This window comes from Typopeltis vanoorti, chromosome 19 (genome assembly GCF_054136105.1).
Source record: "Typopeltis vanoorti isolate ZY-2024b chromosome 19, IOZ_Tvanoo_1.0, whole genome shotgun sequence".
Classification (NCBI taxonomy): Eukaryota; Metazoa; Arthropoda; class Arachnida; order Uropygi; family Thelyphonidae; genus Typopeltis; species Typopeltis vanoorti.
Genome location: NC_143567.1, coordinates 91,022,658 through 91,049,510, shown reverse-complemented (window position 1 = coordinate 91,049,510; position 26,853 = coordinate 91,022,658). Strand labels below are relative to the sequence as shown.

Genomic DNA, 26,853 nt, shown 5'->3' with positions numbered 1-26,853 from the left:
ATATAAATACATATTTGTCCAGCCAATAAAAATGAGACAGGTAGTGTACATATATAATTATCAGGTAAAAGAGTCGATGAAATTTTAATCTCAGCTAGTCATTCAAGAGGTGAAGGATCTGCCTCAAAAAAGTCTCAGATCGCCAGGGTAAGCTCTTATGCTGCAGTCCTCCACAATAAGATTGAAATCCACAGTCTCTGGATTGGAGAGTGGATATGCTAGTTTCTAAAATAAGTAGGGTTGTCTAATATATTCTGAGGTATGCAAAGCACTAAATGGGGATTTTGACCCATTGTCTAGTCTTCATCTTTTTGTGTGTGTGATGTACATCAACTCAGTTTTGCTGGCTTGTTTGCTTGCCAAATGATAGTGTCTTCAATTAGCAGGCTTTGTTGTCAACATAGTATGTCAAGAATAGCGATCAGAACTTTACCACCTTTGCTGCGAGTTGCCCGGTATTGTACTACGTACTAGGACTACCTGCATTAGCTCACGCTAGTAATCACCGATATTTTTATAGTTTACTATATTCGCCATGAAACTCTCTGATTCCAATCTTTGAGTTTCTTATTCGGTTTTAAAACAATGTGGGATTTAATATCTCCTTAATTTAAATAATGTTTATATCTCCGAAATGAAGCCTATTCGCTCTTTATATTTAAGTAACTTAATGGGTGCACCTGTTTGACAACTCTTATAGCAGAGTATATAAGTTCTTTTCGGTATTATTTTGGTCTCACTGATGAAGCCTCAAAAAAGGCTGAAACCGGTCTGGGTAGTGACCTCCTGCCATAATGTAATAACAGCATACATTTCCTAGGAAATGTGTTTTTACATTATGGAAAATACCAAGAATAGCGATCAGAACTTTACCACCTTTGCTGCGAGTTGCTTGGTATTGTACTATGTACTAGGACTACTTGCATTAGCTCACTACTTACATTAGCTCACATTTGCACTAGTAATCGCCGATATTTTTATAGTTTACTATATTCAGCATGAAACTCCTTGATTCCAATCTTTGAGTTTCTTATTCGGTTTTAAAACAATGTGAAATTTAATATCCCCTTAATTTAAATTTGTTGTCAATGTTTTTGAAAATTGTAAATTCTTGAAATGGAGGAAAGACGTAGCAGCACAAAAGAAAATAAAATGACAAACGTAACCAAAAATCTGAAGATGAAAATATTCTTGATGTCTGAAATAATTATTAGTTTTTAAGAAAACCTAGTGTATGACCACAACCCTGCTTTACTCAATACATGAAGTGGCTGGCTTGTAAAAGGACATGTTTAAACACAGTCTCCAGAGCAGGGAAATGAGATTGCATAGACCAGTGGTACTGAATGTATAATTGGTTTAAAACTTTTTGTGGGTAGGACACTCATTTGAAATGGGGGGGGGGAGGATTCTTGATGTATTAAAGGAGTGTATCTTGATGTATTAAAGGCCATATTAAAGGAGTTTTACCAAACTCCTTTAATATGGCCATCAAAAATACAGTAAGACATTATGTACAAATGCAACACAGTCACTATTATTTGTGTGTTTTATGAGTTTTTTTTTTTTTTTTTTTTTTTTTCTGTGAGAAAATTCAGAACCTCTAATGTAATTGGGCACTTCTTTTTTTTTTTTAATGAAATAGTCTCTAGTATATAGGCAGTTTCAAAATGCACATTCACATAACACACTATTATGTGTTATTTTTATCTTTTTACTGCAATGATTTCAAAAATGACAAAATGTTTCCTTGAATTGTACAAAAAAGGTGAGATTCTTTTAAATAACAAATATAAGAGATTTATATTCTTCTAGTAATGATCAGGGACATGGAGAGCTGTAGTATTCAACACCAAACATGAAGATGAACTTGAAAGGCTTGAGGAATTGAACAATTAGACTTACTTATGCGTAATGGTCCCACTGAAGGTTCTGCTAAATGATAAGTGTAAGAATTTTTCAAGTTATTAGAGAAGGCAGCTGACATAAAGAAAAAGTTGGTTTCAATGAAGATCTAAATTGGAGAGTAGGAAATGAAAAGAGTTGCATAACTTTCAGAGGTGAACTGTAAGACTCAAATATACAAATATTACAGAAAAAAATTAAAGAATGTATGACAAATCTTGGAGACTTGATGGCACACTCCAAAGAAATATCCCTGGATGATTTATTCATCCAGGGATATTATTATGATATGAAGTTTTCAGCAAAGATAGAAAAATCAGAACTCCAGGTGGACAAGAAATTAAAGAGGTAGTCATGGAAAAAGAAGAAAGCATAACGAAGGTTCTCCTCAAGTAAATCAGCATATGCTCTGGGAGAACACAGAGAAAAATGTATAAAAGCAGAACTGTGTAAAAGTAACTAAATAAAAATCATGAGAAGACTTCAGTATAAATATAGAGGATAAATATCAGGACTATGGCAAAATGTTTTGGAAGCTATTAAAGAAGCTCAGAAATGGATTAATGGATGTGATTGTCTGTAGATGGGAGATGAATTTCATCGCCCAGTGTGAGACTGTTTCCCCTCTTATTAGAGGCCTGAAGTGGCTTGAAAAAGTTACATGTGTGGTCTCAAAGGCAGGGTTTTCAAACCAGGTAAAAAATGAATAAAAATTATGAAATTAATAAAAATACAAAAAAAAATCCCTTAAAAGTATTAATATATTATAGGTTTAGAAACACACACACACAAAAAAAAAAACTTTCATGGGTGAGAGCTACATAAAAAAAAAAAAAAATTACTTTCTTTTATGTAGCTTTAGAATTAACTTTTTCTTTATGTAGTTTTTTTTTATGTACTTTAAAATAAGAGAAAATAAGAAGTGATAGACCATTGGTAGAAAATATTCAAGAGAAATGTAGTCAGGGGTGTGTGTAACAATACGAGAAGTAGAAAAGCCATCAAAAACCTGAAATGTGGGAAGGCAGCTGGAATAGATGATATTTGCTCAGAAATACTCGAATATGGAAGTATAAAAGTTTTACAGTTACTGCACTGCAATTTCATCAGAATTTCAAATGATTGGAGTAGAGCTCTCATAGCACCCTCTATAAAAAGGAAAATAAAAACAGTGTGAGAATTACATGGGAATTTCCTTATTGACTGTATCGGGTAAGATTTATCTGAGCATTAAGCAAAATGGAAGGAAAGCCTGGAGAAGAACAAACTGGGGTCAGGCCAACAGATATTTTGTTGCAGCAACTTTGAAAAAGAGTCAGATATTTAGGTTATGTTTTAGAATCTCTTTAACGAATTATATAGTTCTTTTACCTTTTACTTTGCAGGTTAAAATATCTGCTATTAATGATTCAAATGTTGCTTATCCAACCATTGCGTATATGCGAATTATCACTGTCTGCTGTGCATCTATTTTAGGCTATTACAAGTTACGATTAGTTGATGTTGGTTAGTTACTTTGAGGTACAACTGAGTGCTCTTTATAGATAAAATGATGCTTGCATATTTTATCCTCTTATCATTCAAATATGACAAATCATTTGTAATGACCAATATGTCCCATTAGACAAAATAAATAAGGTAAAAAAAAAAAAAAAATAGTTATGACATAATGCATGAAATAGAATTGGTGTTACATAAATAAAACGGAGTTACACTGAAACTCATTCTGATTTCTTTACGCATTGACTAAAAATTCTCACTCGTCTTGGGCAAGCACTTTTTTCAAGCCTTACTAATAATTGTGCCTGAGAATTGTTTCCTAAGTTTGTAGTGAATTGGACTAATTTTTTTTTTTTTTTTAGGTGGCTGGAAAAGTGTGCCAAAGATTTGCATATCATTGTCTAGTTTTTGTTGGGACATATAATTAGGACTGTGCTGCCTACTGCAATCCATACACCATATTTGCATTTTATCACTTAAATTGTACTGAGGATGCTCAAAGAAGCAAAAAAAAATTCATAATCGCCATCAATATATATATCTTCAGTAGATGTACAAGATCTTATGATACTACTACACGAAAAGTCACATCATTACAAACTTCCTATCAACAATTTTCCACCAGATTAGCCTGTTATCTGGAGGGAAATTGATGACAGAAATATAAAATCAACAGATCTTATATATCTGTCTTCTAAGGTACTTTTTACTGTATCATTCCACCTATCTTGGTCTTCTTTCTGGTCCTTTTCCTTTCATCCTGGCAAAGAACACTTGTTTAGCTCATCTTTTCTCTCTCATTCTGTTTAAATGGCCATATCACCTGAGATTAGCTTTGCTAACAATGACAAGTTCTTTCCTAATATCCTCATTTTTAATGTGATATTGATGGCATCTGTTCATGCCCCTAATCTTTCTCAGAACTCTCATATCTGCAGTCTCTAATCTTTGGTCAAGTGTTTTACTGCTGACCCAGCTCTCAGATCTATAAGTTAAAATTGGTTTGAACACTGTTTTTGTATACATCTAATTTAGGGTTTTGAGTAATTTCTTTCTTATTTCATATAAATTTATTAAGTTGACTTCCTACCATATCAACTTTGCTAAATCTGCTGTCTCTTTCCATATTTATAAATTAAAGATTCTAAGAAATTATATTCTTGGTTTAATCCTTTATCCAAGTAAAATCCAAATAAAAATTTTGCACGTGAAGTAACATTATGACTGGGCTACTTGTATATAGAGATAGCTGAAATGTTTTACTTGTTCTACAGGTTCTCCATTTAGGCTGTAGTTGACATTTTCAGTGTTCCCACCTATTTTCATTGTCTTTATCTTTTTAATGCTGATTTTCATACCAAATTTATTATAGCAGTTATTCAGTTTGGTCAGAGAATCCTGTTAACTTGTGCTGGATTTATTTAAAAGTATAACATCATCTGCACAAGTAAAGAGCTGAGATTAACATCACCAATTTTGATATAATGTTAGCTCAAGCAACGAGATTTGTTCTTGTCTGGGTAAGAGTAAATGATCTGGAATCTCTTTTGCACAAGAAAAGGCAAGACTGTTTTGGTGGCATTGAACATAAGGTTGTTCTCTTCCCATTCAAGGATAATATATAAATCACTGCTCCAGTTGTAGATGATCTTAAAACCTGGAACATCAGAGTACTGCATAGTTTGTCAAATGAGTAGGAATAGTGGAGAGTGCTATCATGTGCAAAGCTGTGGATAGGATTAGTGGTGATTGTGAGTGGATCATTTATGAACAGGAGAAAGAGAGTAAGTGATAGAACAGAAATTTGAGCACTTCAGCATTGATGGTGAGGCTCGAAGAGCGGGAGCCGTCTTCCATGACTCGCAGAGAATCACCAGAGAAAAAGTTGGCTATCCATTTACAGAGGATTAAAGGTGACAGCACAACTTTCTCCAAACCTTTCCATGGTATGTTGTGTTCAGTTGTAGGTGTAAGTTACATAATCAGCTGTGGATCTTGAATAGTGGAATCCATGCTGGTGGTTGCTGATAATTCAGGGACCTCTAATAAGTAGTGGAGGAGTTGGCTATTGATGGCTTTCTCCATTATTTTGGAGAGGACCAACAAGGGTTGGCAGGTGGTTGGTAATTTTACAGTAGATTCCTATCACTTTTTTTTTTTTTTTTTTGGAATAGATTGGATATGAGATTTCTTCCATGGATTGGGATAAGCCAATGTGGATGATACAGGATGGGTATTAGCTCTGGAGCACAGTGTTGGAGAGCAATCTTGGAGATACCATCCGAACCAGAAGACTTTTTAATGTCCAAGTTATTTAGTGGTTTTCTCATTTTGTTGAAAAACTATAGGAGGATTACTTGGATTCTGATATGGTAGGAGGTGATTTCCCTTTGTCATCTATGCAGGAGTTTGAGGAAAAGAGTGATGCCAGGAGGTCAGCTTTGGATGAAGTAATGGTGATGCCATCAGAATATGAGACTGAGGTGGAAGTGCAAGAGATCAGAAGTTGCATCCCACATCTTTATCAAGCTACCAGAAGGCATAGCTTCCATTTGAACAGGAGGTGAGCTTTCTGCTGGTGGCCTTTATGAAATCATATTTGGATCTATTGGTAATTGATTTGCATAAGTTGCATGTTTTGGTATAAGTGAAATATGAAGCTGCAGTTTTCTGATGCGGGCCAAATGCAGTAAGCTAATTTTTTTTTTTTTTCTTTGACTGCTTTGACACATTTTTGGTTGAAGCAGGGTTTGGAGAGAGGATGTGAGATGAAGGCCTTCATACCACTGAGAATAACTTCTGTGACTCGTTCACCACAGGTGTTAGGATCAGGTGAGTGGAAGCAATAGTCAGACCAAGGAAAGGAGAAGGAAAAATTCCGGAGCTCATCCCAATTGGCTCCTTTTGTAGTGCCAAAGGATGCAAGGTCCGGAATGGTTGGAGGAGAGGAATAAATAGGGTTATGAGAAATTCATGTGGATAGATGTAAAATTTGTGTTAGGTCATTACTTATTAGCAAAGACTTCTGCTTCTTGTCCTGCTTGGTCAGTGGTGTTGAAGTAGGGGAGCCAATTGGAATTGTGGACATTGAGGTTACCCAGGAAGATGACCTTAATATTTCGATAGTTGGATTGTAGATGGCAAAGTTTCATGGAAAGGAATGCGAAGAGTTCTGAGTGGTTATAAGTGTTCAGAGACCAGTAAATGCAAGAAATGAATGTTATTAAATGGAGCAAGGCAACTTGGAGCTATAGAAGGTCAAAAGCAGGGAATTCTAAATTAGCCGTTCCTGGCAGGCTATGTCAGATTTCACAAAGGCACAATGCCACCTTTGTGGTGAAAAGAACTGTGAAGTGTGTAGTTTGGGCACTGGAGGTAGACAGTAGTAGATGTAGCTGCAATGTGGGTTTCTGTCAGAAATAAGATATCTGGTCTGGAAGACTACAAGAAATGGTGAACATCATTTATGTTTGTGTTATTGCCATGGATGTTAGTAAAGTGGATGTGAAAGAGATTTTGGTGAAGAGATTCTGGTATGGTTTGTATATTGGGGCTAGTTGTAATGTGACTTTTTGATAGGATTAGTTTATGAGGAAGAGAGAGTTTTTGTTTGTGAGAGAAGATAGACTCTTGGACATACGTCCACACAGAAAATAGTCTCCGTGCCATGACGTGGCCTCAACAGTGTCTTCCCCCCTATACGCCACTACTCAGATTCCTTCCAGGCATGACCTTGCAGAGTATGTGGCAACGAGATTATGCACCAGTTGATTGTGAAGCTTTCCGACTTGTTACTGACAGGTTCAGGCCCATGCACTAATTGGTGGCTGACATGCAATACCACTATTTTAAGTGATGTACCCTTTAAATGGAGGAGTTTATGGGTCTAAGTATGTTTGTCATGACCTTGAAGGGTATCGTTCACTGGAGAAAAGAGGGAACAGTTAGTTTCTCCTCTGAGAAGTGCATGGCTTGTGAGGAGGGATGGAATATATTGTTATCAGCAGTACGGAAAAAAGATTTGAAATCAGCAAGAGAAAGTGGTCATTGAAGTATATGAGGAAACAGTGATGAAAAAACAGTCCTAAGGTAGCCCTTCACTAGTTGGAAAGTCTGAAAAAAAATATGTAGAATTTACTTTCCATTTCATTATACTGATTTATAATTACAGATCGGCAGTGGAAAGTAAATAAATAGCAGTTTACTGATATTTACTTCTTACTACAGATAATACTCATAATCTGCAATAGTTCTGTCAGAACTATTGTAGCAATAGTCGTATTTATTAGTGTAAACAAAGTTATTTTGTATATATTAAGACAAAATTGATGAAACATATGTATAGCAATACAGTATATCATTGCTTTACACACTTTTATTCATGTGATTTCCTTTATATTTTGAAAAGAAACATACGAGTATCAAATTGATAATTTAATTGAATTTCCATTATTTTTCTCATTTCCTTATTTTAATAGTGTGACATCTTTCTTTAGTTGGATCAGCTCCATCAAGTAGCATTCGAAGTATTTCTCCTTATTTGAATGTTGATCCAGCATATATAACACAGGTAAGCAAATCTAATTTCTCTCCTTATTTTTTCTCTATATAATAAGGTTCTAATGTCATGTGTAAGATGACCATCTGAAATGTGCAAGCTTGTGACTCATCTTTACTATAGCATCCCAGTAGCTCACCTACACTCCATTTTTAAGCAGAAAGAAATGAAAGGCTGTGAACCAACCTTTCCTCTTATAATGAATGTGTCATATTTTGAGCTGGAAAATTCATCCTGGATTAATAAAATATCTCGCCTTCACCTTAGGTTTGCTGCCCTATTACTACCAACTGACTTGGCTTAATTGAAACTTAATTAAAGCTATGATGGAGTGATTATCACTATCTCCGTAGTTTGGTTGTGTTTATTTGTGTGTTCTGTAGCTGATGTTCCTGTTTTACAGAATTTCTTTTTTTTAAATTTACGGTAGGTAAAAAACTCCCACTTCCATATGAAACTTAACTCACCTTTAGTTGGAAAATCTTTACAACTGATATTTCCTTATATAGTTTGATTCCTCCCCCTCAAAGTAATATCTATAATATTTTAAGATATTTTCACAGATACCTGATTGTTGGTGCATTATTGCGACTTTTTTTTTTTTTCTTATATAGCTCCAAGGATGATTTTTTATGTTGCTCCCACCGATGAAAGGTTATTTGCAAACCTAGTGTGAAAACCTGTAAAAAAACAGCAGCTTAACACGTTCGCTGCCACGCTACTTTGGCATAGTCTGTTCCCGTACGCCGAGCAATTTCACTTCTTCAAGGTCAGTACAATAATCTCGTTGCCGGTGGTAAGCGTCATACGAGTATACTCGTAGTTGGCTTGTGCAGAGCATATACCATCTATGAGAATACACAGTTTTGATGCTAGCTCCACAAGCCAAGCATTTTCACTTCTTCAAGGTCAGTACAGTAATCTCGTTGCCGGCAGTAAGTGTCGTACGAGTATACTCGTAGCTGGCTTGTGTGGCTGGTTTACCAACTACAAGTATACTCGTAGTTGGCAGCGAATGTGTTAATAATCATCATTATTTTGTTCTTATATTGTTGTGAATGAACCCTGTGGAGGTCGCAGCTGATCAGATAGATACAAACAAATTGTTTAATATAAATATTCTTACACATATCCAGTGTATAGCTTGGAGGTCATGAGTAGCTGTGCATGCATATATGACGAGTGATATTCCACATTGTTTATGCGGTCAGTTTTAGTTTAACACGTGTTATGTAAAGGTGTGTGATATTTCATAGTAAATTGTATCTGAGAGATACCGCGACCTCTGATGTCAGTATAGTATTGGTTTATTTTATTTTTTTATTTATTTACCGTTGAAAATGGCTGGAAAAATATATCGATTGGATAATCCATCAGATGTTGAAGAGATTCAGTGATTTATTATTCAGTGATCCGAGTCCAATGATCAGAATGATAGAGACGAATGCAGAAGTGAAAGTGATATTTGATAGCAAATTATATCTGAGAGGTACAGTGAACTCCAATGTCAGTATAGTATTGGTTTAGTTGTTTTTTCTTTGTTCAATAATTTCTAGATTGTAACTGAAAATAAATAAATCATCATGTGTTATATTTGCAGTGTTTTTTTTTAATTTTTTTTTTAAATCGCATTTTAGCACATACTAGTAATGAATGTATCTCTCAGATACACGTGACCTATTCTGCAATTTTTTCAATTTGTCCTCCGCAGCGTTAATTATGATCCAGTTCCTGATATTCCCTCTAAGGTAGAGATGTGCGGACCGCATGCAGCCCTCCGTTGATTTTCTGGCGGCCTGCCTCACCGTGTATTATTTTAACTTTAACAAGTTACACGATAGGTAATTTTTAAAAATGGTACATGCACAAAGCAAAGTAGCTGTGACGTCACGATTGCCTGTCTGCTTACGATAACCGGTTAGTAATAATGTTAACAAATTTTATAATTCGTCTATTTGTCATATGAGTATTTTGTTTTCGTAGGTGCGGTTGCTACAATTAATTATCAACCCTTGGAAATGGTAAAAAATAAATTCTACAATGGATAAAGCAGGGCCAAGTAGGAAACACAAACTACAGGATGAAAAACGTCAGTTTCAGGATAGCGGGACCGAAAAATATGGTTTTGTGCAGTCGTTTAATAATATCGTGTGCTTGATTTGCAAAAGTACTGTAGCCATACCAAAAGAATACAATATAAGAAGACACTATGAAAGTCTGCATTCTACATTTTCAAATCTACCCAAAGAACTACGTAAACAAAAGATTTCATTTTTGAAACGAGAATTGACAGGTCAGCAAGTGATGTTTACAAAACCTATTCAAGATTCGGAAATCACAACAGAAATAAGTTTTGAAATATCTCGCCTTATAGCAAAAAGGTGCCGACCATTTACAGATGGAGATTTCATTAAAGATTGCCTTGCGATAGCTGCTAAAAAAATTTGTCCTGAATTAGCCAAAAATGTTGAGAAAATTCAGTTAAAACAGGATGACTGTGCAAAGAAGAATTACTGCAATGTCAGAAAATGTAAAGGACCAATTAACATCTTATTCAAAGGAATTTGCCTATTTTTCATTAGCTATTGATGAATCAACTGACATTACTTCCACAGCCCAGTTAATATTTGCACGTGGAATAACGCAAGAGTTTGAAGTAAGTGAGGAGCTGATTGGAATGAGTTCATTGTCAGATCAAACGAAACGTAATGACATGTTCACTGGGCTTTTGGAACAGTGTTCCAAAATTGATTTAGATCTGATAAAATTATCAGGTATCATGACTGACGGAGCGGAGCTAATTCTGGATTGGTAACATTATTGAATCAGCATATTGAATCATGAATCGGCATGATGATGAGTTGATACAATTCCACTGTATAATCCACCAGGAGAGTTTGTGCCCTAAGAAACTTAGATTTGAACATGTCATGAAAGTTGTGGTTTCAACGATTAATTTTATAAAATCCCGTGGCCTTAATCACCGACAATTTAAAAAGTTTCTTGAAGACATTGAAAGCGAATATGGTGACTTAATTTTTTACACAGAAGTGAGGTGGCTAAGTCGTGGACAAACATTGGAGCGGTTCCTAAATTTAATTGATGAAATTGAAATCTTCATGACTGAAAAAAGCAAAAACGTCCCTGACATAAAAAATACGGATTGGTTATGTGACTTAGCCTTTCTGGTTGGCATTACTAATCATTTAAATACGTTAAATACGCGACTTCAGGTCAGAGATCAATTGGTTACTCAACTTTACTGCCACATTTTGTGTTTTCAGTGCAAGTTAAATCTATTTCAAATCCAACTGAAGTCAGGGAATTACATCCATTTTCCTAATTATAAGAAAGTTTCTGAAAAGTTCAACGTCAACTTCAAAACTGTGTATGTTGAAAAGATCGATAACATGATATCAGCCTTCAAGGATCGGTTTTCTGATTTTAAAAAAGTGAAACCGTTGCTAGATTTATTTAGCAATCATTTTGCCCGAAAATGCACCCGAATCAGCAGAGCTTGAACTCATCGACATTCAAAACGACGAGAGCCTGCGAAATAAATTTAACGAAAGCAATTTATTAAACTTCTATCGTTGTGTCGATAAAAACAATTATAAATGGTTGCTAGATAATGCATTAAAATGTGCAAGTCTCTTTGGCTGAACATATATTTGTGAACAAACTTTTTCAGTCATGAATATTAACAAATCGAAAAATAGGAACCGCTTGACTGATGAAAATTTAGAATCAGTTTTGCAGTTGGCTACTACAAAACTCTAAACCAAATATCAAAACAATTGTCAGATCAATGCAATGTCACGCATCAAATTAAATTGACTTACTTTTTATTACCTTTTTTGTAACAGTTATGATAGGTATAAATAAAATAAACAATATATGGTAAATAACTTTCAAGTTTTTTTTTTTTTGGCTGCCCTCCCATAAGTAACAGTGGAACTATGCGACCCTCGGCCTTAATAAGTTTGTGCATCCCTGCTCTAAGGTATACAAATTCTATAGCAGTACTACGTGATTAAGTTTACATTATTACTAACTTCAGTTTTTTTTCTGCATTAATCTCTTATTTGTCAGGATCAAATATTGTCAGATCTTATATATTGGTCTTCTAATGCACTTTGGATTGCATCAGTCCACCTAGATCTTGGTCTTGCACTGGGTATTTTTCCCACCATCAGATACATGTTTTGCTAACCTTCATCTCCTGTTCTGTTTAAGTGACCATCCCATCTTGAATGCTAACATACTCAAAGTTCCTTCCTAATATCTTCATTTTTCATGTGATTCTGTCACACATGTTCACTCCTAGTGTTTTTCAAAATATCTCTCATCAGTGTTCTTTAGTTTTTGATTAAACTCAGCTAGATTTGTAAGTCAAAATTAGTTTGAACAATGTCATATACAATAGCTGATATAGTGTTTTGACTAATTTCTATATCATTCTATATAAATTGATCAAACTGGTTCCTATCTGTATCAGTTTAACTTACCGTATTTACTTGAATATAACTTTCCCTTTTTTTCCCAAAAATGAAAGCTAAAAAATCGTGATGTGAGATATATAAGCAGGGATTTTCAGGAAAAAAAATGAAAATGGGTATGACTCACCAAGAATTTTCAATTTGCTATCAAGAGCAGTTTCCTTGTGTGCATCGTCAGAGTATCTACCCAAATAGCGCCATCTTCTTTCCCATTATTTCAAGCAAAAATTACTATAATTTACAAGACTTGAGATACATAATGAACAATCCTTCATGAATGACTAATGAGAAGTGAAAACAGAGCGCGAAACAGACATCAGTGGTAGGCCAGTAGAGAGAGAGCAGCTATGAAGATGTGCGTATGATTGACATTGAAAATTTCAAATGCAATCATACAAACACTTATTTCATGTCATTGAAAAATTGGACAATTTTTTTAGTTAGATACATGTTTATATGGTTTTGTTTGTGTCTATACAGCATAGTTTCTGTGGGTGGGATCATGTGATTCATTAGTTAGTGTTGTTTTTATTCCAGTTGTCTATTGCACTATTTGTTGACAAATATATTACACAGACTGCAATTGTCTCTGTAACTTATTCAGTGATACAATAAAACTACTTGTTTTTCTTGTGTCTGCAGTATAGTGGCTGTTGGGGAGGGTGTGTTATTTACTGTGGGGAGCGAGTTACTGTCACTCGACATGAACATGTTTAAACTTTTTTTCATGTGCGAGATATATGCGAAACTTTAATTTTTTTTTGTAAAGTAAAATTAGTGGTGCGAGTTATATTCAAGTAAATACGGTATTCTGTTGTCTGTTTTCATATTTAATTTGTCATTTTCAATAAAAATTTTGTTTAAATAGCAAAAATGTTTTTCTTGTGTCTGCAGTATAGTGGCTGTTGGGAAGGGTGTGTTATTTACTGTGAGGAGCGAGTTACTGTCACTCGACTTTTTTTCGTGTGCAAGGTATATGCGAAACTCTTTAATCTTTTTTTTTTTGTAAAATAAAATTAGGGATGCGAGTTATAGTCAAGTAAATGCGGTATTCTGTTGTCTGTTTCCATATTTAATTTGTCATTTTGATTAAAATTTTGTTTAAATAGTGAAAATGTTTTATTTATTTGTTCTACATGTTCTCTATTCAGGATACAGTCGATCTTTTTTCATGTTCCTGCCTATTGCATGAGTTTTATCTTTTTATGCTGATATTTTTTACCAAATTTGTTGCAGCACTTATTCAGTCTAGTTCAGACAATCCTGAAAACTAGTACCAGATTTATTTAGAAGTATAACATCATCTGCATAAATTAGACACCTAAATTCAATGTCTCCAATTTTGATATCAGGGCCACTTTCTTTCGTAATGTGATCCATATAGATGCCAAGAGTGGGGATGGTATGCATCCTTATTTTACACTTGATTTTACATTAGACTGTCTTCCTATACCTCCTTTAGTTCTAACTTCTGATTAAAACTTAAATATAGACTGTGTATTGCTTGATATAATTTTCATTTACACCATATAATTATGATGAACAAAATTTTCAACATGACCAGATTTTCTCTTGTCGTGTGCTTTTTCCAGATGTACATGGCTTATGGATCCATGTTTTATTTCCATGATTTCTCAACTGTTTGTCTTAAAGTGAAAATGGATCCTGACAATCTCTTTTTTTAGGTTTCACTTTAAGAAATAGTATAGCATTCAACACCAAATGTGAAGGTAAACTTGTTGGTTGGAAGGAAATTTCAAGTAGAGTTATATAGGCAAACTCCAAAATGGCCAGTGTAAGTTATTAGTAATAGCACAGAGAGTTCTAGCATAAAAAAAATGTAAAAGCTTGTCTTGGAGAACTAATAACAGAGTAGTAAATTGAATTTTTTAAATTGATTATTTAATTATTCTTATATTTTTTTTAATATTGTATTGTAACGTTTTTATTTTATATTTATTAATAGTTATATTTGTTTATGTACGTAATATTACTTTTATCCTTCAATGTATTTCCCCTCTTATTTGGTATTTTGTATCTGCTTGAGTTTGTGTAAAATGCCTATATGCTCTAGCCTTAAACTCACGTGTAATACTATTATTTGAATTTGGTCCGCTCGTAATCCACTTGGCTTACTCCCCCCCCCCCTTTTTTTTTTTTTTTTTTTTTTTTTTTTTCAATATCGTAAAGTATACTCTCACATATGCTAGTACCATAGACTAAGGAGAAACGTTTGTTTGGAATAAAATCCTCAATCTAGGTTGCTATATTTCAAGTGTATTAAATCTTAAAAATGTTATATTGTTATAACAAATGTTATATTCAGGCAATGACAATCAAGGAAAAGAAGGAGTAGCCATAGTATTCAACACAAAACACGAGGCTAATCTTCTTGAATGGCAGTCAGTCTCAAGTAGAGTAATGTGGGTAAATATCAGAATGGGGAACTGGACAATGAGACTTATTTGTGCCTATGGTCCTACAGAAGGTTCTACTAAGGTAGAAGTGGAGGAATTTTTTGAGGCTTTAGAAAAAGCAACTGACACAATGAAAAAGGAAAAGTTGGTCCTTGTTGGGGATCTAAATAGCAGAGTAGGAAATGATTGAGACATACAAAAATATTTTGGGAAAATTTGGAGAAAAGAGCAAAGCTAATAATAATGGCAAATATCTGTTGGATTTCTGCTCAGGACATGGACTGGTTATTACTAACACCATGTTCCAACATAAAAATGTGGACAAATTCACATGGAGAGAAGAGGCAAGGAATAATAAAAGTCTCATTGACTATGTTATTGTTGATAGTGATGTTTTCTCCCTGGTGCAGGACACCAGAGTATACAGAGGATTTGAAATTGGAAGTGATCACTATTTAGTCTTAAGCAGGATAAAATTGAATTTCATATTGAAAAGAACAACATGTAAGAAAGTTTTAAAGCGAATAAAAGTTGAGCAGCTCTCAGGTGTGAACTGTAAACTAAAATACACAAAGATTATTGGAGAAAAAATTAAAGAGTTTGAGAACAGGAATCAAATCTTGGAGATTCAGTGGCAAACTCTGAAGAAAACATTGCTTGATTCTGCCAGAGAGGCATCTGGTGAGGTTGTCTGCAAGGATAAAAAAAATCAGAACTCCCTGGTGGACACAGAAAGTTAAAGAGGCAGTGAAGGAAAAGAAGAAAGCATATCAAAAGTTCCTGTCAAATAAGTCAGCTTGTGCTCTTAGAGAATATAGAGACAAATGCAATAATGCTAAACACTGTGTTTATTTCAAAAAATGTATATGCATTGTGGAATTTCTCCTCCCTTCTAAATAATATATATATATAAGTTTTTTGTTGATGTTAAAGACCTGTTGTGCTGTAAATCCATATTCAACAATAATTTCTTTTAAATACATTTAAAGGCACATTCAGATATATTCCAGCAGCTTCAGCAACTAGCTAAACAAAAGTAATGGGAGGACTTTGGCAAGAATATAGAAAATAAATATCAAAAAGGTGGCAAAATATTTTTGGAACTTGCTTGGGAGTTAAGGCAAAGTTGTGCCCTAGACTTAAAGCAGTCGTGGCTTCTTTGCTTAAGGTGAGTGACGATAGATTCACGACGACGAGGTCTTGTTGTAATTGCGGTCGTTGTATGGTGTTCCGTTGTTGTAGATTTTCGAACTTCTTTTGGTGCCGGTTTTTGACTCTGTCGAATTCTTTTTTTGCCGTTGCGTCGGTGATGTTCTCTAAGATCTGCCAAAGTTCCGTATTTAGAATATTATGCAGTGATTCTCGTAATGCGCTGATGGTTGTATTTGCTTGTGCTAATTCCCGGCGAGTGGTGTTAATTTGTTCGCGTAAAAGCGCTACACTCGCTCATTTATAGATGCGTTGGGCTTTGGCCGAGTGGAACTTGTTTTTGATTTTAAAACAGTTCGGTATTAATTTGGTGTCTCGGTACCTCTTTAAGAAGGCTAACCTGTTTAGTTGCCGCGCCAATTTCAACTTCCACTTACCATATCGTCGTGTCTTGCGTACGATATCATCTCCGTGAAGAATCCTTAAACGTGTGGACAGACTTATGTGTTCGTCGAACATGTTGTTTATTATTTTAACGGTATAATAGAACACAGAAACTAAGTAAATAATTAATTTATTAACTTGATGCTGATATTTCGCTGGTATTATAACCAGCATCTTCAGAGCACAAAAACACTGTTTGTCACAATACGCGAGACTAAAACAACATGGTGTAAATCAAAATTGTAGCAGCAACACAAAGACTAGAGTCCTGATTTTGGTGCCTGATATTGATGGGACAGCCATGGGCTCCCCCCTTTCTCCCCCCTAGCCAACTTTTACATAGAACACCTGGAAAAACAAGCAATCAATACAGCCACTCTCAAACCAACACTTTGGCTACGCTATGTTGATGATGTGCTTGCTATTTGGCCACATGGCCCTGAGACGTTGAAAACATTCTTAGCACATTTAAATAGCCAACATCCAAAAATCCACTTTACTATGGAACTGGAAGCCAACAACTGTCTGCCCTTCCTGGATACACTCATCACACGTCTCCCAGATGGTTCCTTATCATTTTCAGTTTTCAGAAAACCCACACATACAGGCAGATACTTACACAAACAATCACACCATCATCCTTCTCAACAATATGGCATATTAAAAACGCTAACCCATAGAGCAAGAGCAATCTGTTCAAATGACAAGGCTCTCACTGCTGAACTGACTCACTTACGCCACACCTTCTTGGCCAATGGCTACAATCCACAAAAAATAAACAAAATACTAAACACTCCTAAGAAACCCCTCCCACCATCCACCACAGAGAACTACAACAAAACAGTCACCATCCCTTACATTAAAGGTACATCCGAAAAGATCTCAAGAATTCTCAATAAACATAAACTACGCACTACATTCAGACCATGTAGCAAATTAGCCACCCTCATCCGCTCACCCAAGGACAGCATTCCTCCTTTATCACATCCAGGAGTCTACCAAGTACCCTGCTCATGCAATCAAGCCTACTATGGTCAAACAGGAAGAACTGTGAATATCCGCATCAGCGAACATAAACGATACGTCCGGAAATATCATTATGGGAAGTCGGGCCTAGCAGACCATGCTCTGGATACCCCTGCACACAGGATCAACTGGAAAAACACAAAAGTACTACACAGAAACCCATATAAATCAGAGAGATTGTTCTTAGAGGCGACAGAAGCCCTAAAACACACTCCAAATCTCAACAAATATGGCTGTATCAACTTGCCGAAGATCTGGGAGACAGTCATATTAAGAAAAAAAAAACTAGCACTTTTCTAGGACTCTAGTAATATATGATAGCGTTTTTTTTTTTTTTTTTTTTTTTTTTTTTTTTTTTTTTTTTTTTCAGATAGAGGGTGCCAAAATCAGGACTCTAGTCTTTGTGTTGCTGCTACAATTTTGTTGAAATACACCATGTTGTTTTAGTCTCGCGTATTGTGACAAACAGTGTTTTTGTGCTCTGAAGATGCTGGTTATAATACCAGCGAAATATCAGCATCAAGTTAATAAATTAATTATTTACTTAGTTTCTGTGTTCTATTATACCGTTAAAATAATAAACAACATGTTCGACGAACACATAAGTCTGTCCACACGTTTAGGGTACAAAGTGTCTTAGACGATAGAAATATAAGATCTGATAATGTTGCAGTCTTGACAAGTAACAGACCGATTTGGAGGAAAATTGTAGATAGGAAGTTAGTAATGGTGTAATTTTTTTTTTTCATGTAGTCCCTTGAAGGTACATGGCAGGAATTTGATGATGATGATAATCCTTAAAAATTTATTATTGTTAACAATTGCACCATTAAGAATGTGTAAAAGATTTTTTTTTTCTTTTACATACATGAGAATAATTTAGCTAAGCACATATAATAACCCTTAAATCTTTTTTATCACAAGCAACTCTGAATTACTCAGTCATGCCGGTTACTTCACTTTGGTCACACAGGTTCGATTAGTTTTTGTGAGAAAGTGCATTGGCTAACAAAGATCAGGCAGGCTATTAACAAAACCAAACATTTATTTTAACTAAGACAATTGATATATAGAAGGAATGGGACATGTCACATGCCTGATTTTCCACATATTCAGTAAGACAACTCACTTAAAGCACTAGACAATTTTTTTTTTTTTTTTTTTTTTTTTTTTTTTTTTTTTTTTTTACACTCAGGTTATTAGACACTTGGATGGATTTTAGCATACATCTCCCTACTCTCAATCCTATTAATATAAGGCAAAATTATATATAACACGTTCTAAGCAGTAGGTAACACAAGTAATATTCAAGTTTACGATATTCTTTAATGTACAACACGTTCTAAGCATTTGTTAACACAAGTAATATTCAAGTTTACAATATTCTTTTATGTATATTCAGAATAACGTTCAGCTTTCTGACCTCTTCACCACATTACACCATTAATTAAACAGTCTCTCGAGAGTGTGAACTCTTGAGAGACGGCTGTGATCGGGCACTATCCGACTGTTGTCGTTTTGAAATTCCTTCCTTGGAAGAGTAATGTATTTCTTCGGTGATGTTAGAAACTGCTTCGGCTGCAACAAACCAGCATGAACGTGGATCAGTACATTCATTGAAGAATATCTCAATACAGCCTCTCCTGCCAGTGAACTCCCCCACGATCTCTGGGACGGCTCACTCACGGGACTCCGACTCTTCTCCTCCCCGAAAAGTTCTAACAAAGCCGAAAAAAAGAGAGAGAGCTCTCTCTCTCGCCCCCCAATCCCTGCCTTTTATATCATTGGACGTCCCTTGGCTTACCTTCCAAACTTCCCACATTTTCTGGAAGTGCCCTGATTTCACCCATGCTTATGTTAGGTTTTGGCAGCAAAACTCCTATAATTCAGTGACCTTTGAGACTATTGTTGACCTTCACTTTACTAGCATAATCTGTCTGATCCTTTTAGTTGCATATACTTATGGTTCTACATTCAGTTATTCTCACAATATATTACAAAATTTATTACATTAAAACAGGCTATACAGTTCTAATTATATGTATTTTATGGCCCATATAAAATCAATATAGGTGAAAAAACTTTTCTATATTTCACCACAAGAGATTTTACAGTACCCATACATGAGAGGTCAAGATACCTATAAGCACATCAGTGCTGTGTATATAGTGCAGATGAGGACTGAAATAGAAGTTTATTGATTTTTTTATTTAAAAAAAATTTTTTTTTTAAAGAATTGCAAGTTGTAATTGTTTGGGAATACTTCATGAAAAAGGCTGTTCCAGGGGACAGAGTTGGACAGAATAAAAGAGGAAGAGGAGAAGAAGCATGTTTGATGCAGTTGCACAGTAAAGGGATTATGGGAAGCTGCTGCTCTTGCATTAGCAGGTGCAACTGAAAGTGAAGGATGATAGTTTCCAATTCATTGGAGCAGTGACCCTGGAAGTACATGTAGAATAGACACAGTGCTGAAACACTGCATCTGCAAGATAGAGGTTGAAAACACCAGTCATATAGAAATGTTTTGGAAAAATTTTGGAGAAAGGTACTGGCTGGATTTTTTTTGACGATATGGACTAGCCATTACTAACGTTATGTTTCAACATTAAGATAATGTACAAATTCACAAATTGGAGAGAGAAGACATAAGAAATAAGAAAAGCCACATTGACTCTGCTATTGTTAACAATATTTTCATGCTCATTCAGGATGCAAAAGTACATAGAGGATTAAATTGGAAGTGATCATCACTTCGTTTCAAGTAGGATAAAAATGAGTATCACATTGAAAAGAACAAATATGTAAGAAACTTAAAAAGAAAAGTTGATCAGACATATCACAAACATTCTTCATGAAAAAATAAAACAGTCCAAAAACAAGAGCTAAACTTTGGGTTCTCAGCAGCACATTGAAGAAAACATTCAATTGATTCAGCTAGAGAGGCCAAGATCTAGGTGGCTTGATTCCATCAGAAGTGCTTCAGAAGACCAAAATATTGAGATATGATAATATTGGAGTACTGAAGAGTAATTAATTGTGGATAGGAGATTAGTAATGCTGTAGTGCTGATAGTATTGTATGCTCTTTAATACATATCAGGAAATTGATGATGACAACCCATGTTTGGCTCTGTACCCAGCCTGTTCTCATTTTTATCTTCAAGACTTTGTAATCCTCAGGTATTTAACACTTCTAGCCAATGCCGTTAACGCTAATCTCATCATTCTCAAGTGGGGTGAGGACCATGAATTTTAATTCCACCAAAACACAACTTTGTCTCATCTCCAGGAAGAAAAACCATGCCTCACTCTCCCCACCTTTGACAATATTCTGCTTGCCAATCGGGATCAGTTTCTCTTCTTGGATTAAATTTCATATCTAACCTATCCTGGCATAAACATATCAGGTCCAAAGCCTTTGCAGCCTCAAAAAAAAAAAAAAAAAAGAAAAGAACTTGGTATTCTCTTTTGTTCCAAACAGTATTTCTCTCCTGATTAACTCCTGATAAAGCTCAAATCTGCCTAACATTGAAATAAGGTTCCCACATTTGGGGTGGTGCTCCTAAGTCCTCCCTCCTCTAAATGCTTGATTGTATTCAGAAGAGCAAGCAATTCGCTAAATTGATGACCTCTCCCTCACTGGTTCCCTCTGTTTGGTTTCCCATAGATGCTCTATTGCTTCATTATGTCTTTTCTGTAAATATTTCCATGGGCACTGCTCCACTGAACTGGCCTTTACCATTCCTCCAGTTTCTTCTAATCATGTATGAACACAGCTGCAAACACTTATACAATCCAACTCCAACCTCATTAAACCAGCTTCTCATCCTCTTCCTTTTTTCCATACATCTCTGCTCTCTAGAACAGTCTATTTCATTCTGTTTTCCCAAATGAATACAACCCTCAGATCTTCAGATCACACACATACAGCACTACCATGTCATAGGTCTGGAGGATCTATAATGTGTAGTGGATGATAAAAAAACAACTTTAATTTGTAATTAAAAACTGATAACCAATTTTGTTGATATTGGGTGTAAGGGTACTTGGAACAATTACGAGGGTGGTCTGAACAGTTCTCAGCCTAACAATGAAAAAAACGAATTTATAATTTCAAAATTATTTTTATTTTTCAACATAATCTCCCTTAAGACTAATACATTTATTCCAGCGATGCTCCAGCACTATTATCGTCCCTGTAGTGGTTCTTAGTAAGATCTGCAAATAACACACATACAGCAATATCCCTCTACAGCTGCAATCACCTCTTGATTCGAAGAAAAACGCTGACCAGCGAGGAAGAGTTTTTGTTTTGGGAGGAGATAGAAGTCAGAGAGAGCCAAATCTGGGGAATAGAGTGGATGTTCCAACAATTCATAGTGCATCTCTTAATTTTTTTCCCATTACCAAAACTCATTTGTGGGAAGGTGCCGTTGTCCTGATGAAAGATGATTTTTTTCTTCTGCAAACTGGGTCTTTTCTCACGAATTTTTTCGTCTAGTCTGGTTAAGAGATCTGAATAATATTTCCCAGTTATTGTTTTACCCTTTTCAAGATAATTAATAAACAAAATGCCTTTAGCATCCCAAAACACCAATGCCATGACCTTTCCTGCTAATGGAACCGACTTTGTCTTCGTTGATGCTGAACAACAGGCTTCTGTCCACTGTTTTGACTGCTGTTTGGATTCTGGTGTGTAATGGTGAATCCAAGTCTCATCCATAGTAATAAATCGACGCATCAGTTTTATTTTTGTTACTCCAAGCACTGCTCGGAGATTTTCATGCTAGTGCGTTTTTGATCAGCTGGGAGCAAGCGTGGCACCCATCTTGCGCAAAGCTTTTTCATTTGCAATTGTTCTACACATTCTTTTGAAATGCCTATAGTCTTAACAATTTCAGGCACTTTGACTCGCTAGTCATCCAATACTATATCGTGCTCTTGAGGCTGGTACGGCCATGCTTAAACTCAGCAGCCCATTTCTTAATTGTCGAAAATGAAGGAGAAGAGTGCCCATAAACTTTTATGAACTTAGAATGAATTTCTTTTGGCGTTAAACCTTCTTTTACAAAGAATTTTATCCATTTCAAGGAATACAGACAACTCTTGCTTCAGACAGCTGTATACAACAAACTATTTGATAGAATGAGTTGTAATTTCACATGGATGCTTTGACAACTGTACCAACTTGGGGAAAAAAAAATCTGCCGATAGTGTTGCCATCTATGGTCAAGGCCAAGCACTTTTCAGACCATCCTCCTAATACAGAGGAATGCAGCTATTAAAGTAACTGAAGAAATTTGAAATCTCATCCGCTCTTCAGTCCAGAATTATGACATTTTGGTGCTATAATTAAATAATTTTGTCCATCTTGACAGTCAAAGAAGTGATATCTTTATGTGAAAATCAAAAAGCCTGCCATAATTGATTTCCAAGAAAACAAAATCAAATTACACTACTCAACCTCTATCTATAAGAGCCACTCAGTACATGCAAAATCCCTTACCCTCATGATAATTAAAGAAGATAAATTGCTGTCAAAGCTCATAATTATTTTTTTCTGTCTTAAATCGGATAGGTCTGAAACAGCATACCTGTTTCAGACTTATCCAATTGTCACGTACGTTACAGGTTATAATTCATTGTTTTTGTTATTAGTTTATATTTTTGCTATTTGATATAACGTTCATATTGATTCTTTAACTTCAACACTTTCCAATCTCATTTTCAGCTCACTTTTCAAGTTCTGAATACTAAATATTGTATTTTCCTTATCGTCAAAAACATTGAGAATGTTTGATTAGCTCTTTTGAATAGAATAAATTTTAATTAGTCAATAAACTATTAAGTTTAGCTTTCAAGTTAGAATACAGAGAGAGCTCTGTTACCACCTTTATGTAATTCCATTACATAAAGGCGGCTCCAAGACAGGACAGAAGTAGCAAATTACAGACCGGTAAGTATCTCCATAGTGGTAGTTAAAGAATTGAAAAAGTTGGTTTAAAGTAAAATTCAGGATTGGGTGGATAGGATTATAATACTTTATAGGGGCAGCATGGCTTCATATAAAATGGGTCCTGCTTCAATGATTTATTCACATTTTATGTTAAGGTGACAGTGATATTGGTTAAAGGAAATGGCTGCACCATGATACTGCTGGACTTTGCAAAAGCATTTGACAGAATACCCTATAGAAAACTATTATGTAAGGTGGAGCAAATGGGAATAGTTGAGGGGGGGTGGAGCTTGTAGACAGACATAGAGGGTTGTGTATCGCAGACTGGAATCAAGACGAATGTGGGTAACTAGTGGAATGTCCCAGGCCTCTGTTACTACTACTCTTTAATTTATACATAGAAGGAGGATATTCAGTTGTTTATTGATGATGCAAAACTTGGAAGGACAATAGTTTATAAAGGTGATGTAGATATTGTGCAGGATGATTTAAATAAATTGGCAGTGTGGGCAAAGGACAATGGTTGTCAATTTAATGTTGCAAATGTAAGGTGGTGCACTTAGGGATGAAAAGATTATTGATGGTACTAAATTACAGGAAATTGATGAGGCTAGGGATCTGGGAGTGATGGTAGATAGAGATTTGAGATTCAGAGGACATAATGCGAGAGTTGGCAAAATAGCTCAGAGGATTACTTGGATGTTGAAGAGCACATTGACAGATAAAGGTAGGGAAGTTATTATCCCTCTTTATAAGGCTATGATTCAGCTACATGTTGACTATGGTGCACAGATTTGATCGCCTGTGTATTTTGAAGATCAGGATGTGGTGGAGAGGATTTAGAGATAAGTGATCAAGCTGGTGATAGGTATCTGTAATGCTCCCTATGAGGATAGATTGAAGGTGTGTTGGGTTGCAGAGTTCAGCTGACTGGCAGAGGGTAGGGAATATGACAGAAACTTGCTTAAGGGGTTTCATAAGATTGACACAAAAGAAATTTTTCAATACATAGGAGTTGGGGGAGGGAGAACAAGGCGTCAAACTTGGAATTTTTGTCTACTTTCTGTTGGGACACTCACAACCACTGCTGGCAATCCATTCCACTCCATTCACCACTCTCCAAGTAAAGAATCGAGTGGAATGGATTCCCAGCAGTGGTTGTGAGTGTCCGAATAGTGAATAGGTTTAAGAAGATGTATGATAGGTATTGTGTGAATAATGGGTAGTGTAGGTCTCTTGTGATGAGTCTTTTGACTCCATGGAGATACCCATCTCTAACTAATAAATAATAATAATTTAGTGTAAAACATTTCAGGCGGCATTAAGAAGCTTATATAGAAGGGAACTGCACTTTGGATTTGTGTGGGGAGGGGTGGGGGATCTGATATTTCATCATCAACATCAAATTCCTGACATACACCCCCAAGGGTGTGCAGAATACGATAGTACTACATGAAAAATTTACATTATTACTAACTTCCAATCTACAATTTTCCTCCAAATCAATCCATTACCTGTCAAGAACTCCAACATTATCAGATCTTATATTTCTGTCTTCTAAGGCACTTTTTGCTGTATCAATCCACCTATATCTTGGTCTTCCTCTAGGTCGTTTTCCTGGCAGAGAACACTTGTTTTGCTAATCTTTTATCTCCCATTCTGTTTAAGTGGCCATATCTCCTGAGATTACCTCTGCTAGCACATTTCTGGATGCTAACAATGTCAAGTTCTTTCCTAATATCCTCATTTTTAATATGATATTACCATTGATACCATCTGTTCATGCCCTTAATCTTTCTCAGGACTCTCATATCTGCAGTCCTCTAGTCTTTAGTTAAGTGTTTTACTTCTAATCCAGCTCTTAGATCTCCATAAGTTAAAATTGGTTTGAACACTGTCTTGTATACAATTAACTTAGTATTTTGACTAATTTCTCTGTTATTCCAAATAAAGTTATTCATTTGACTTCCTACCATACTAGCTTTGTTGATTCTGTTGTCTATTTCCATATTTAATTTACCATCTTCACTAAAAATCTCGCCTAAGTAGCTGAAATGTTTTATTTGGTCACTTATAGGTTCCCCATTCACAATGCAGTCAATGCTTCTTCCTATTTTTCATTGTCTTTGTCTTGTTATTGCTGATCTTCATACCATATCTATTACAACAATTATTCAGTTTAGTCAGGGAATCTTGCAGACTTCTAGTGGATTTATTTAGAAGTATAACATCATCTGCATAAAGCAAAGAGCTGACATTAACATCTCCAATTTTGATATCCGGTTTAATACCACTTTCCTTCATAATGTGATCCATATAGATAATGAATAAGAGGGGATAATGTACATCCTTGTCTGACACCAAATTTAACATTAAACCACCTTCCTGTACTTCATTTCTAACTGCTGACTTACAACTCAAATAAAGACTAAGTACTTGGGTGGTCTGAAAAGTTCTCAGACTCAACCATAAATGGCAACACCATCGGCAAGATTTTTTTTTTCTAAGTTGGTACATCTGCCATAAGCATTGATGTGAAATTGCAATGCAAGTCATTCTATCAAGTTGAATTGTTGAATTGGATTTAAACGGTATTGATGCAAACACAGATTGATAAGGAAATAACTATTTATTAACTTTAAAGCTAATATTTCACTGGTATTATATCCAGCATCTTCAGAGCACACAAATAAAGTTTGTTACAAATGCGAGACAACCACAATCCGGTATAACAGTGGGGCTGGTATAAGTAATTGCAGCATGCAACACAAGACTAAAGTCCTAATACGGTGCCATCTAAGTTTAAAAAAAAAAAAAAAAAAACAGTACAAAGTTTTGAAAAAATACAGTAGTCCAAATAGTAGTCTTTGAAAGTTTTGAAAAAAAAAAAAAAATAATAATAATAAAGTATATATATTAATTTGGTCTTAGGGTGACTGTCTCCTAAATCTTTGGTAGATTTATACAGCCATACTTGTTAAGGTTTGGAGTATGTTTTAAGGCTTCTGTTGATTCCAGGAACAACCTCTCTGACTTGTAGAAGCTTCTGTGCAGTACTTTTGTTTTTTTCCAATTGATCCTGTGTGCCAGGGTATCCAAAGCATGGTCTGCCAGACCCGACTTGCGATAGCGAAAGTGCTGGATAATTTTTGTGTTCACTGAGGCGGATGTCCACAGTTCTTCCTGTCTGTCTGTAGTAGGTTTGATGACAAGAACAGGGCACTTCATAGACTCCTGGATGTGATAAAGGAGTTGTAGTCTTCTGTGGTAGATAGTGGGGGGATTTCTGGGTAGCATTTAGTATTTTATCTATCTGATGGGGATTATAGCCATTGGTTAGGAAGATGTGATGCAGGTGAGAAAGTTTAGCAGTGAGAGCAATGTTGTCGGAATAGATTGC

The 26,853-nt window shown here is 35.4% G+C and overlaps 1 protein-coding gene across 1 annotated transcript in view; it reads left to right on the top strand.

Moving 5' to 3' along the window:
• Nucleotides 1–26,853, top strand: part of Tim23 (translocase of inner mitochondrial membrane 23) — a 136,843-nt gene that overhangs the window by 41,040 nt on the left and 68,950 nt on the right. The window contains exon 2 of the mRNA XM_090409233.1: nt 7,902–7,975. Within this exon, the coding sequence (XP_090265359.1) occupies nt 7,902–7,975 (74 nt within the window). The remainder of the gene's footprint in view (nt 1–7,901; nt 7,976–26,853) is intronic.